The 14409-nt window shown below is 37.2% G+C and overlaps 1 protein-coding gene across 1 annotated transcript in view; it reads right to left on the bottom strand.

Annotated features, from left to right (window-relative positions):
- LOC118707861 (netrin receptor DCC) overlaps positions 1 to 14409 on the bottom strand; it is a 151325-nt gene that overhangs the window by 48010 nt on the left and 88906 nt on the right. Inside the window, exon 11 of the mRNA XM_036418706.2 lies at positions 2359 to 2521. Within this exon, the coding sequence (XP_036274599.2) occupies positions 2359 to 2521 (163 nt within the window). The remainder of the gene's footprint in view (positions 1 to 2358; positions 2522 to 14409) is intronic.

The following is a 14409-nucleotide window of genomic DNA, read 5'->3' as shown; positions in this document are numbered from 1 at the left end:
TCACCTTATTAATTCCATTAAACTCCCATTTTTTTTCCCTGAGAGCCCTATAAGGGGCAATATTTCTGTTTCAAATTGGAATCGATTTTGCTTTCATCTGCATTACTTAATTTGTCCTAAAAGGCTCAATGGCATTGGGATAGGAGTCCTCAATGAAATCAAGAAAAACTAAATTAAAACTCAGAAATATCCAGAAGGAGAAACTTATTTTTCTCCCTTTTCTGTTAACATGTACAAAGAGACAAAAATAAATGGCAATGATCTGTGATTGAATAAAGGTATATGCATAAACCTGGTGAAAATGTGCCAAATAAATATTGAGAGACTGGGAGAAAAAGGAGGTAGTAAGTACAGGAACTCACAATCCACTTTTTTTTTAAAATTTTATTTTATTTTTCAGTTATTAATGAGATGGTTTGCTCTTTTGTTCTTAAAACCAAGTCATATACAATGCTCAGCCTCTACTCATCCTAAGTAAAATCTTTAAGTTCTTATCAAGGTGCTTAATGTGGAATTTAAGATAATTTGAGAGTTTCTCTAAATAGTATAAAATCCCACTTTTGCACATTGAGAAGACTGGCGTTTTCTGTGTGGATGGACAGAATATATTCAGTATTCCAGTTCATTAGGTCAATATCACCCTCAAATATCCTTTTTGCAATGATAAAAATAGCAAAACAAAATACCAGTGCTACAGATGGTTGAGCTAGCAAATTTAATTTTGTGACTTCACTGATGTTTTTATAACTATCAGGAAACAGGCTAAGTTGGGTATGGTATCCTCCCAACTTCCACTTTTGTGGTTCTTCCTCAGCTCTGCCTCAGATGCCCAATGCCATGATGTTCTACCAATATAAACTTGCACAGTTCTTTCTTAGAAATGCTGGGCCAAGAGATTGTTTAATACTTTATTCAAGTATGTTCCCCCACCTCCACCCCAAGAGCCTTACGAAGTGCCCAGCACCCCGGAAGCTCTGTGGGTGACCATCAATTCCCAGAATGATCTTATTAAGCTCGATTTTCTGATTTCTTGTTTAGACACAATGCACCAGCACACCAGCTTCAAGATAGTCAATCACATGGATGCAGTTAGATACCAAATTTTCCTGCATAGATATAAATTAAATACAAAGACTGCATCTCTATCCCCCTATGTAACATTCTTCAATATGTAGATATTCCTTATCCTGTTTCTAATCACTTCACTTCAAGATGCTGGAAGATTCACTACAGATCAACAAGTACAGTTACAGGAACTTTTCAAAAGAGAAAGGCTGAGATATTAGCAAGGAAAGAGGGAAAATTATTTGCTAGAGAATCTCTCTTAAAATTTTGGAAATCAATACAGTGACCTATAGTAGTTAAAGTGAAGTAGACTTCATTTAGGAGACTTCATTTGTTCCTCAGTACTGAAAAATGCCAGAAAAAATAAAAACCACCACAACACACACACATAAAACACACACACACAAACAACAACAACAATAACAACAACAACAACAACAATGGAAGAGCCTATGATAGCCAATCCAGTAAGATAGTCAGGATGGATTTGAAAAAGTACTAAATTGGTGAGGATGCAGAGAACAACCAGGAGGTTACTGCTGACACAATGAACTGGATGGCACAAGGTTAATATGCTGCTTAGGGGGTATTGCTAGAAGGGGACAAGCGGGATTAAAAATATCTTTCCACTCTAGATTGTGTACTTTGATTCTCAAGCTCTATTTGTGCTAGAACCTAGGGTTGCATAATATGAAAATATTTCAAAACCCCTCAATTATTACAATTTTCTAGAATCATCATAGCTAGGAAATGTGAACCATTTTGAATTTCTGACTCTCTCCTCCTCCTTAACTTCTGCCTCCAAATTAAACACTCTCTAGTATTGCAACTACAGTGTGTCTGGTATTAGGCAGATATTCATGCAACAAGCATTGATTAAATGCCTACCGGCCTCCTTGCCAAAAGCGATAAACACGTTTAGAGGAACACACGTCTTCAACCTTTTATAGATAATTGCAGAGAGGGACATGGTGAAGTCCATTCTCTAAGTGCTACTTCAGGAACACCTGCTGTCACTTGAATGAAAGAATATGTCCTCAAGAAGTGAAATAGAACAGAAATGCAAAGTGGATCTGTAGGATTCTACTATTCATTCTGCAAGTCTAGCCCTCGCTCAATTCAGTTAATGGGCATGGACTGGACCAAAGGCAAGGTTTTGCCCAGGCCAGGAGATAAGAAACATGCATGAATTATGAAAGAGCAAGGAAGAGAGCCTTCAAAAATATAACTCAAAAGGATGGTAGTTGGGTCAAGCATGGACCTCTCTCCCTTTGGGAACCAGCTGTTACCTACTTTCTCTGCTGGGCTGAAGAGCGTCGGGTGCAAATCACAGCCGCAATCGCCACCACCAGCACTGTGATGATGCCAACGGTGACCACAATGATCACAAGCAGGTTGCTGTTCTTCTGAGGAGTGACGCTGCCATGAGGGGGGTGCATCTGGCCAATGGGTGGTTCTGGGAAAAGACAGGCAAATGGAGATCAGGTTGAGGGAGACATGGCAGCTCAGTGGTTATCAAGTTCTGTTAAGGATGTGAAGTGTTCCTATTGCTCTGGGTATGGTGAGAACAAAGCAATGAAAACTGAGAAGAAAGACCTAAATGATCTACCCAAGATAAATGAAAGCTATGCCCACACAAAAGCTAATACAATAGCTTTCAGGGTGACTTTGTTCAAAACAGCCAAAAGTGGAAACCCACATGCCCACCAACTGGTGAATGGATAAACAGGTGTGGTCTATCCACACAATGGAACACTACCCAGCCATAAAAAAGGAAGGAAGTACTGATACATGATACAACATGCATGTACCTTAAAAATGTCATGGTAAATGAGAGAAGCCAGACATAAAAAGCCACATGTTGTATAATTCCACTTATAGGAAATAGCTAGATAGGCCAACCTATAGAGAGGAAATCAGATTAGAGTTTGGCAGCCGGTAGGGGGAGAAGTGAACAGGGGAATAATGGGAATATGTACAGCTTTCCCTTTGGGGCAATGAAAATGTTCTGGAATTACATGGTGATGGCGGTACAACCTGTGAATATATGAAAAAGCACTGAACTGTGCATTTTAAAAGGGAGAATTTAAATTATCTGAATTTTATCTGAATTTAAAAAAGCATTATGCTATCATATTGACTAGAAAGAGGGAGGGAAGGAGGAATGATGCTTAGTATAATAAGAATTCCAGTGGGACAGGAACCAGGGAAAGCTGTGGTTTATAGAAAATGCGATTTATTTTATGCTACAAAAGATTAACTGTTTGGCACCTATCACTCACAATTTACCTCCATTCCCTTTAAGAAGCTATCTATAAAGCACATTTAATTTTCAACCTCTTGAGAATGTGAATCTCATTTAAAAGCAGCCAATGGGTATGAAAGAATGTCATAGAGTCCTGATATCAATGTTGTCCTGTGTCGCAGCAGTACCACGGGGTAGACAATATTTAGGCAAAAATAACAGACTAATAATAGAGTTTTGATAATTTGCTTATGTAAATAAAAATAGCTAATTGACCTTCTAAATTATTTTCATTAAACCCAAGTCAGTGATCTAATGATCAAAAGTGATCCAGAGACATGGAAACATGGAACAGACTGTGGATCTCAGAGGAAAGGTGCGGTGGGGTGGGTGGGAAGAGACCAACCAGTGAACTTGTATGAATATATACATAGCCCTTGGACATAGACAATAAAGGGGTGAAGTTCTGGGTTGGGGGTTGGGAGTGGGCTATAAGGGGTCAATGGGAGCAAAGAGGGGACATAACATAATACGTTCAATAAAGATTTAAAAAAAAAGAAATACCATGTTTTATGTCATGTTTGTCATTTCAAGCTACACATTTATAGAAAATAAATAGTAGACTATAACTTTATTTATAAATTAACTTAGAAAGTTGCAGAAAGCAATGCCTTTGGATATTTTCCCAGAACTAAGTTTGAAAGTATTTCTCTAATAACCTATATTAGCCTTCTATACTCCTTGAGCAAAATGTTTAGGCCTTTTGCACCTCAATGTTTTCCTTCTTCTGTAAAATTAATAATTATTGGGTACCGTTACTGTCAGGATTAAAGAAAATATATACAACATACCAAGCAGTGCCGGACACAGAGTAAATGCTTATAATATCACTAGAGGCCCAGTACACAAAATTTGTGCATGGGTAAAGAAGGGGGTCCCTCAGCCTAGCCTACACCCTCTCCAATCCAGGACCCCTTGGAGGATGTCTGACTGTTGGGTTAGGCCCCAGGGATTGGGGACCACTGGCTCCTAACCATTCATATGCCTCCCAGCCTGACTGCCCCTAACCACTCTGCCTGCCTGCCTGATGCCCCTAACTGCTCCCCTGCTGGCCTGATTGCTCTTAACCACCTCTGCCTACTGGCCTGGTCAAGCCTAACTGTCCTCACCTACCTTCCTGGTTGCTCCTAACTGCCCTCCCTGCTGGCCTGGTTGCCCCAAACTGCTCTCCCCCATTACATATGTGTTCTTATCCCCCATTCCCCAGTGGGCAGATGGGGAGGGACCAAGGAAGGTTGTCTCCAGGGCATGTCCAGCCAACTTGCTCAGTCCTGCCCCACTGGTCACCTTCTAACTAATTACCTTTCAATGTGCATGAATCTGTGAACCAGGGCACTAGTATTAAATAAAATGTTGCCTAAGTAATAACATCCTATACCATTTGAGGACTTTTAAATTACAAAATGTTTATAAATAATCCTCAATATGAAAGATAAATGAAATAAAAAATGAATATAACCACCAACCCAATACTTGCCTCAAAATCAAAACACTATTGACAAGTTATCTAAGAATCATTGCTTTTTTGAAAAAACTTTCACCTATACTTAAGTAAATTATTGATGATTCATCATTATTGAAAAAATAATTAGTGCCTCTCATATAAATTGAATATCAGGGGGCTAGGGAGATCCCAAAAAGTTTTTATAGCACTATCTGTTAAAAGATTCTGGTTATAAATGAAAGACATAGGATTTCCTTGAAATAATTTTACATTTGCTACAAAGAAATGGGGCTAGCAATGACAGATCAGAACTTTCTGTATCATAGTTTTACTTACAACTTAAAGTCACTTTACAGTACTGTCTCAATATGCCCTTTCTGTGCTTAATAAACTAATTGACTGGCATGAATTCACCTTTTACGTGAGAGCTGAGAATGGAGACAGCTGGGGATTTCATGGATTTTTGTTAGCAAGACATTTCTAATAAAGTTGGTTTGAGTTATACACAGCGGTATGCCTTCGAACATTTCTAAAAACCTTGTAAACTAGAATCTTTTGAATTTCTACTTGCATTCTCTCTACTCAGGAAGTCATCATGTTTCAAGTAAAAAGTAGGACTGCTGAGCATTAGAGAGATTATACTGAGATCATTTTCCTTCAGAGAATGTGTTCATGAAAACTTTCATATAACTCTTTCATTTCAGACCTTTATGGCTTTTTCATAAAAGTTCTATCAGTTTAAAAATTGGCATTTGAGGTCTTGTATTAATTTCCCAATCTCAGTTCAAAAGCTGAGTAATCAGAAATCAAACCAACAGTTAAAAACGTCATTCGATGGTGTCTCTGGATGTAGCTGATATTTGCGGGAGTTGTATTCTACGAAGTTGCCACAAACACTGAATTAGAGAATACTATGTATTGCTTCTAGAGAAAATACAGGGTTAGGTTCCTGTATTCCCTCTGATTACAATTTTTTAAATCAACCAATTAATATAAAACCTTGCTTTATGTGTGTTTCTATTTAAAGACTACTTATTTAATAGTAATGTGATTCATTTAATTTAACTCACAGCCAATAGCACTATATAACTCATGCCTCATGGAGTTTAATCAACACATATTTCCCCCAAAATGCACACCACAGCGTTTTGAGCATTAAGAGCAATGGGCATTATTCAGCACCACATTTAGGGGTCACTTAATACAGTAAAACCGTAAACAAAAATACAAAGATGAACAAAATTGGCACAAAATACATATATCACTGAAAGGACCTTCATTTACGGTCTGAGCGCTGGAATAAGCCCATGTGTCTCCTTGTCCCATCTCAGCTGACTTTGTGAGCATTGGGCTTCTCAAGTATTTCACATGTTCACAAGTGACCATAAAAGCATTGCAAGCATTGAATGGGGAGGGCTAAAAATGCATTTTAGCAAGAAGATGAATTCACAAATACAGAATCTATGAATAATGATGATTATATATTTAAATATATCAAAAGGCTGCTCCAAATTAGGGAGATTTTGGAGTTCACAAATCTTGATTAGTGCAGTTCAGGGTTCTGGGAGACAGCTTGACTCAGAAAGGGCAAGATGACATTTACCACCTCCCAGGCTCAGAGGGGAAGCTGCGTGGTGTAACTCAAAAGACTTGCAAATATCCTCCAGGACACTGTGATTACTTTGAGAGATAATGGATACAAGGCACTGACCTCAGGCCCTGCACAGAGTTGGCACTCAACCAACACCATAATATTGTGGCTCAGTTATTTCATTCTGTGTTAGTTTTCCAAATTAAAGAAAAAGATAATATACTATGCATGTGTCTGATGTTAGCATAAAATGTAGGTATCCAGGGTCTGAGTAAGCCATATCTGACTGTCTCACTGATAACAGTGAGAAAGGAATCAATTTTATTTTACATCACATGAGCATTCCATTCATTTTTTTTTACTTTCATGATGTTTGATCACCATCAATGATTTCACACTTTTCCTATTAAATTTAATAATAGCAAACATAGATATTTTATAATCTGATGGGTATAAAGTTTTGTTAATGATTAGAAAACTTCATTTTTATAATACTTTGTAAGTCTTCAAAAATGTTTTATGTTTCTTATCAGAGTTGCCCTCAAAAACTCTGCCAGAAGCTTATTGGTAGACCAGTACTCTGAGTGCTTGATTTTCTTACAGAAAACAAAACCAAGTATTGTATCCAGGAGTCCTGGCTCCTATTTTTGAGGATCTGTTCCCATCCCATCGCCACAATGGCTGGGCCCTAATAGCTACACAATGTCCACAGGTAGGTAAACGATGTGAACATTAGGTTCACCTGCCCAGTTCTGAGGAGAGACGATCCAGAGAGTTTCTAGTTCAGGACTGAACTTCTCTCTTACAGCTTCAGGCTTCCCTGGTAACAGTTTTATTAGCAGAACACTTTGACCTCAAAATATGTCTTAAACATTTTATAGGTTTTTGAATTTGAATGGAAATGCATATGGCACTGAATTTTCCAGAGCATTTCCCCCTGAAATAAGTTGCCATATAGTCATTAGCTGGAAGAGATCTCACAGATAATCTAGCTCAATGTTCCCTACAGTAAACTATTAATCAGCATTATGGGGGGAAAAGTTCCTTAGTCAATTAAGTTAGAAAACATATTTCTTTCCTCAAATCTCAGACTTTTGAACATGCTTATCTAAACTGTGCATTGCCAAGAGAGATTGGGCAGGGATGTTAGAGAATGTATCTGGTTATTCCATAAACATGAGTGGAAGATCCAGTTAGGTGTTGTGGATATGATGCTGTGATCAAACATGAAAGGATCTTAGAGGGCATTATGCTAAGTGATGTAAGTTAGGCAGAGAAAGACAAATGCTGTATGAATCGCTCATGTGTAGAATCTTAAAAAGCCTGAACTCATTGAAACAGAGACTAGAATGATAGTTACCAGGGGCTAGGGGTTTGGGGAAATGGTCAAAAAGTACAAACTTCTAGTGAATACATTCTGCAGACACAGTGTACAGCATGGTAATTATATGGATATATTGCATTATATACTGGAAGTTGCAAAAATAAAGAAAAAAGTTGCTAAGAGACTTTAATGTTTTTATTACATAAAATGGTAATTATGTGATGTGAGGGAGGTGTTAACTAAGCTATAGTGGTCTACATTTTGCAATACCTAAGTATATCAAATCAACACATTGGATACCTTCAATTTACACTCTGTTATATGTCCATTATATCTCAATAAGCCTTGTGTGGGGCATAAAAGTATTCAAGCATGCAAAAATAAACTATTTGAGATTAAAAAAAATATAGTTTTGATGTAGTCATAGGCCTGCCTAACCAGTTGGACCAGTGAAAGAAAAAATATATTTTATATTAAATGACCTGCTTTTTCCTCTCCTAAAACATGTGCCCTGTCTGGGTCACTGTGACATGAATAGCAAATCAGATTACTTTTCACCTTGGCTGAAAGCGGAGCTGTTAGGAGTTCTGAAAATTCAGTCTTGGAGCTATTTTTTGGGTAGAGTGGAGAGGGAACAGCCAGGCTGTGGAAACATTAGTAAGTACTGAAAGGTTCACACCCATTGTTCCACAATAATTTGCATGCCACTGTCTTTTTGTATATTGTGTGGTCTGAGATTAATTTTCAAAGGAGAATATTGTAATTATTCTCCACCTACCTCCCCACAAAAACAAAACAAATAAGCAAAAAAAACCCAAAACAAAACAAAAAAAAAACACACAAAAAAAAACAACCCAAAACAAAAACAAAAAAACAAAAAACAACCAACCAAACAAACAAAACCCTAAAAAAACCCAGAGGCATGATTTTTCTTTCCCCATGGAGTTTACTATTGTACTTACTGGAAAAGACAGTGAATAGATCACGAAGCAAATAAACATAAAATTACAACTGCAATTGGTGTTTAACACAAGAGTGAAGTTTACATAGAAAGATGTAATATGAGGAGGAAATGGTCATTGAAGAAGGAGAGAGGAGGTAAAAGCCTCACCACAGAAGTAACATTTAGGCTGAACCCAGGGCATTGCTAGGAGTTAATGCTTATTCCTCTACAAGGGAAATGGGAGCAGGTCATGTGTCTGGAACCTTGGGAGCAAAAGGGGAATGACCCAAGAGGAGGGTAGAATGAGAAATAGGACCCAGTTCACAGAGCTTGGTAGACCACTGTCAATTACCCTAAGTGGAATCACAGAGCATTTAGAGGTTTTCAGGAAGGAACAGACTTGATTTATTTTAAGAAGACATCTCTCCCTGCTGTGTGGAGCAAGGCTAGTGGGGAAAGCCGAGCAGCCAGCAGAAAAAATACTGAATTTCTCCAGGTGAGAGAAGATGCTAGTTTGAACTGAGATGGTGGCTATTACAATAAGACAGAGTGTTCAGTTACCCAATATAGTTTGAAAGTAAATGAACAAAGTGAATTGCATGTGGGGAAGTTAAGGAAGGAAGTGTCAGGTTCAGGCTTAAGTAATACAGGCAGTCCTCGGGTTATGTCAGACTTGATGTACATTGTTTCATGGTTATGTTGCCATATCCCATTCATTTATAAAAATAAAAAAAATTCCGTCATTTCAACTTGTGTACATATGTGCTTTATGCTTATTATTTATTTGCCACAAGCAAAGGTCAGGAATGGTTGTCTTTCTGTTAAATTTATTTTGCTGTCATTTCATTACTGCTGTGTATGTGCTCCATGTGAGTGACATAGGTGCTCATGTAGGTGGGTTCTGACCACGAAAATCACATTACGTTGCCATAGGAATGGATCTCCCATGTAACCCGAGGACCTTCTGTAGTCCTTATGCCTGAGATGAGGGAGAGGAAGTTAGGGCAGGCTCAGGGAGGACAGACAAACATTCCGTCTTGAATATGTTAGGTGGAGATCTTTGGTACATTACAAAGAGGCAGCTAGAGTTTGGCAGTTGCCACACAAATGGACTGTGAAGCCCTGGGAGTGGATGAGATCACCAGAATCAAGAGTACAGCGTGAGCAGAGAAGCTCCCTCAAGACTCAGATCTAGTGTTGAAGCAGAAGGGGGGGGGGTGGTGTGTGGGCTGGCCAAAGAGACATAAAAGGCCAAACACATTTCCCAATGTTTAGTTAATGAAGCACTTCTTTTTTTTCTCAGAGCTTCTCATGGGACTCGGGTATACTAGTCATCTAGATCAGTGATTTTTATTTGGGGAGATTGTGTCCTCTTTCTCCCCTCGGGGAAATTGGGCAATGTCCAGAGGCATTTTTGGTTGTTACATGGAAGGGGGAAATATGACTGGCATCTAACAGATAAAGGCTAGGGATGCTGCTAAACATCCTACAAGGCAAATGCACAGGATTAGGTCTCAGAACAAAAGATTATCCAGGCCCCGGTGGTAATAGTTTTGAGGTTGAGAAATCCTGACTAGCTAAATAGGTCCTATATTCAGATGAAACACTGAAACACAGAGTTTAAGTGACATAATCCCTGGCAAAGTCTAGAACCTGGTTTTAGGATTTGTCTGGGATCCTTAAAATCATTTGGGATAGATATTGGTGGCAAGATCCTTTTATAGACTAGAACCTGAGACCCTGGAAAACTTCAATGATCTTTCCACACAAAAAAAACAACTGTAAAATTTTATTTCTGGACCTTTCCTTTGGTAGTCTGTTGAATGTTTTATAAACAGCTTACCAACCTATGTTGATCATTTCATGCAAACATGGAAAGAGTTTTTGTGTATATTTTGTTTAGATTAGTTTAAATGGTATTGAGATCTGAAAAGAATAAAACAAAGTTTTCTAAAACTAGACGACACATAATGCTATTTTTTCCTAAACACAGAGTACAAGCCATGTTTTGCAGAACACATAATATGCTTCTGAATATTCAAAAATAATTAATAACATTGATTTTTAAATAATATTTCACCAAAGTATCACCATAGTTTTCAACATAGTTTTAATTTAGTTTTTAAAGGTTGAGGTCAATATAACAACATTTTTTTTTTGGTTCATAGATTTCTTAACCAAGGTTACTAATTTTTAAATTATTGGAAGAGCAACCCACAAAAATAAACTGGTGATTTATCATCCTCACTAAGAAAAACATGATGTAATTGAAGTAATTTTCACTATTCTTGTCATTCATACAAACATAAACTACAAAGTCACATTTTACAGAAGTTGAAGACATTTCTGCTTTAAAAATGGGGACTATAATTCAAAACTGAATGCCTCATAAAAATAAAATACTACCATATCACCACATATTGGCTTTGAGTCTACTTGTCATCATAAAATAATTTGGAGACCTCTTCAGTATCCTCAATTTAATTAAGGTCTTCCTACTACAACAGTAAACATGAATTATATCTTTGCTTTTCTTCTTTTGAATTCCATTTTAAAAGCATGACATGCTTAGGAGAAAGTAAATGATTGGCTATGTCTAAATTTGTTTGCACCTGGCTTGAGTATCCTGACAATAAGCCATTGTTCTCTTACAAGGCATTGAAGAATGAATCCAGCAAGATAGGGAAAAAGAAAACCTCTATAATCCCATCACTCTAAGAGGAGATGTAAAAAACTTGCATTATATATAAGGTTCACAAATTCAAATTTTAAAATATTTTCATTGATACAGCCTACCTTTTAAAGATGGGGTGGGGTTAGAGTTCTACCAGTCAGGGTATCATTTGTCCATCTAATTGGAAAATATACCTCCTTCTTCAGACCTAAGGCATTAGTAGGATTTTAATCAAAAGATCTGGTTTTTAGTGGCCTTTGCTGATTTGCTTGCAATAGCCCAAACTAAAATCAAATTACAAATTTGCTTTCATTTATCTGCTAGCTAAACAGAAAAGGAAGTAGATTAAGTTTGCCTGTCACCACCCCTGTCTCTCTGAGGTTATCAATTCACCTTAGTCAAGCAGCCTGTCATAATTTATTATTCCAGTAGGGATTCTAGAAATATTTCAAGTGCTTTGTTCATCCCATCTATTTAAGAATATCTAAAACGCCATGAAGTGATGCAGAAAATTAAGAAGGAAAATAATAATCTAAACTGGTTTAAAGTAACGAATACCATTCATCTATTTTATTTTCATGACTTTCTTGGGTGAGATAATGTATGTCAAATTAATCATAATTACATTTACAATTATATTTTCACTAGAAATATTCAGTAAAATGTAAAAACCACAATGAAAGACATTTCTCGCAATTACTGTCATTCCCTTGTTGTGAGGTCTGACTCCCATGAAAAGTTCTTGACTAACCCCAACATCAAATTTGTCTTAGGGTTTCTTTTCAACCAGAGAATTTGTTTTATTTGGCAGGGAATGTTCAAATAGTCAATACCAAGGTTTTAAACTTGATCCCAAATTAGAATTGCACATTTAATAATTAAAAATAAAGATACAGCTATCTGAATTATTTCTAGCTCCCTATGTATATATACATTGAAAAAATATTACAATGGATATCCCTTGCAATATTTTTCTTTATCTCATATTTATAGGCAATTAGAAAGGATTCAAGTTTTACTGGGCTTCCTGTGTGTTTAGGTATTAAGTGTGGCAATTCTGTGCAAGATTAAAGTTCTTTAGGACTCAGTTTAAGAGACTACAGAGTTCTGTATCTGTGGCTAACATCTGATCCACTGTTCGCACAAGTAAACACTGCTTAGTAGTGGATGGAAACTGCTAGAAGATAATGGTCCTTTCCCAATTATCTATAACAATTCTTTCTTTAACTTTCTGGAACTCTGTCTCTTCAAAAAAAAATTATTCTATAGGTATGTCTTTACCTGGGAATGAATTCTAACTTTAACCTCCCATAGACACAACAGCTCAGAATCTGTTCTGCAGGATGATTCTAAAAGTTAATACCCATCAAATACTCCAAAGCTAGATATGTCCATCTCAGGGTAACAAATACTACAATTAGGTTTCCACGCAATTTCAGTGACAACCTTCTTTTCCTCTCCTCACATTTCTGGGATGTTTCACACTCTCATCTTCCCTGGTGCACTTCTCAGCCGTGCCCACCTGGGTAATTCTCCCTCTTTGTCTATTGCTCCTGAAGTGGTCTTTTCCCAATATATCCCATATCTCACAGCAAGTACCCTGCACGCAGTGAGGGCTTTATAGCATTTCTTACTGTAAACTCAAATGCATGCAGGGTGCTCAGGATATTGTTGATATTTGGGGATAAAAGTTGAAGGAAGAGAATGCAACTTGCAAAGTTTGGGGGAGGGAATTATATCTAAACCAATCTATGCAACATGCTGATGGTCTATTTTCAGACCAAACACATCCCTCCTCTCATGTTTCTTCTGTGAAATCTCCAAAGTGTGTCTGTGTCTATTGGAACCTGGGAACTATCAGAGTGATAACAGGCCTCTAAAACTCCATTACCTACGAAAGATAGTAATGCTACTAAAGTGAGGGAGGAGTATCTGTGTAAGACACAAAAGAAGTGGTGAGGGCGATAGCAACCTGGATAGAATATCCTAGACATAATCTTAGAAAAGCTTGAATGGAATATATTTAGAAAATTTTAATATGAAAAATTGAACTGGTCTGGTTAAGTAATGCATTAATGACAGACAGGTTGTGCCTGGCAACTGAAAGAGTCAACAGGTAACAATGTGTACCTGAGTCTACCAGTGGCCAGGGGAGAGGGGACACTGAGCCTTTCATGGGAGCATTGGTCTATTCCCCAGATTATACATATCCTCTTTGGGGACAGGAATGCATTAGCTTGCTATAGCCTATGATAGGAAATAATCACATAATTCAACCCTTTATTCGAATCTAATGTCATGGTAAGCAAAAAACTTTTAGATTGTAATTTTGGCTTCTTACATGGATTTTTTTAACAGAAGGACATCTAAATGGATATTTAGCTATTCATTAATCACATTTCTCATGAAAACCTGCTAAAATTGTTAAGTAAATCATGGTGTTATTTTCATAAAATATAGTACTATATAGCAGCAAAGATAAATGAAGGAGAGCTATTTGCAAATACATGAATAAATCCTAAAAGCAAATTAAATGATCTCACTCATATGTGGAATCTGATGAACAAAATAAACTGTTCAACAAAATAGATCCAGAGACATAGAGGCATGGAACAGACTGTGGAATATCAGAGGGAAGAGGGGAGTGGGTGGGTGGGAGGGAGAGAATAACCAAAGAACTTGTATGCATATATGCGTAACCCATGGACACCAACAGTAGGGGAGTGAAGATGTGGTTCAGGGAGATAAGGGCAAGCTAGGAGGGTCAATGGGAGGAAATATATAATATTTTCAACAATAAAGGTCCAAGAAAAACAAACACAAACTTAAATATAAGAACAAGCTATAGCAGGGTAGATGTAGTATGATATTACCACAATATTTAGTGGAACATATACACGTATGGTAAATATCATATTTGGGAGAGTGGTTACAGCACAGTGAGAAATGGAGGGAATTTGAGAGAAACACGTGATAAAGCAGAGACTTATACGACATTTTGACTGAATTGTTGACTATTTTATAACTTAACTTAGGCAATGGGTACATGTGTTAATATTTGTA

Source organism: Pipistrellus kuhlii, unplaced genomic scaffold (assembly GCF_014108245.1).
Source record: "Pipistrellus kuhlii isolate mPipKuh1 unplaced genomic scaffold, mPipKuh1.p scaffold_m20_p_6, whole genome shotgun sequence".
In the NCBI taxonomy this organism is placed as follows: Eukaryota; Metazoa; Chordata; class Mammalia; order Chiroptera; family Vespertilionidae; genus Pipistrellus; species Pipistrellus kuhlii.
Note: the sequence above shows the minus strand (reverse complement) of the source record. Positions and strands in the feature narration are given on the sequence as shown.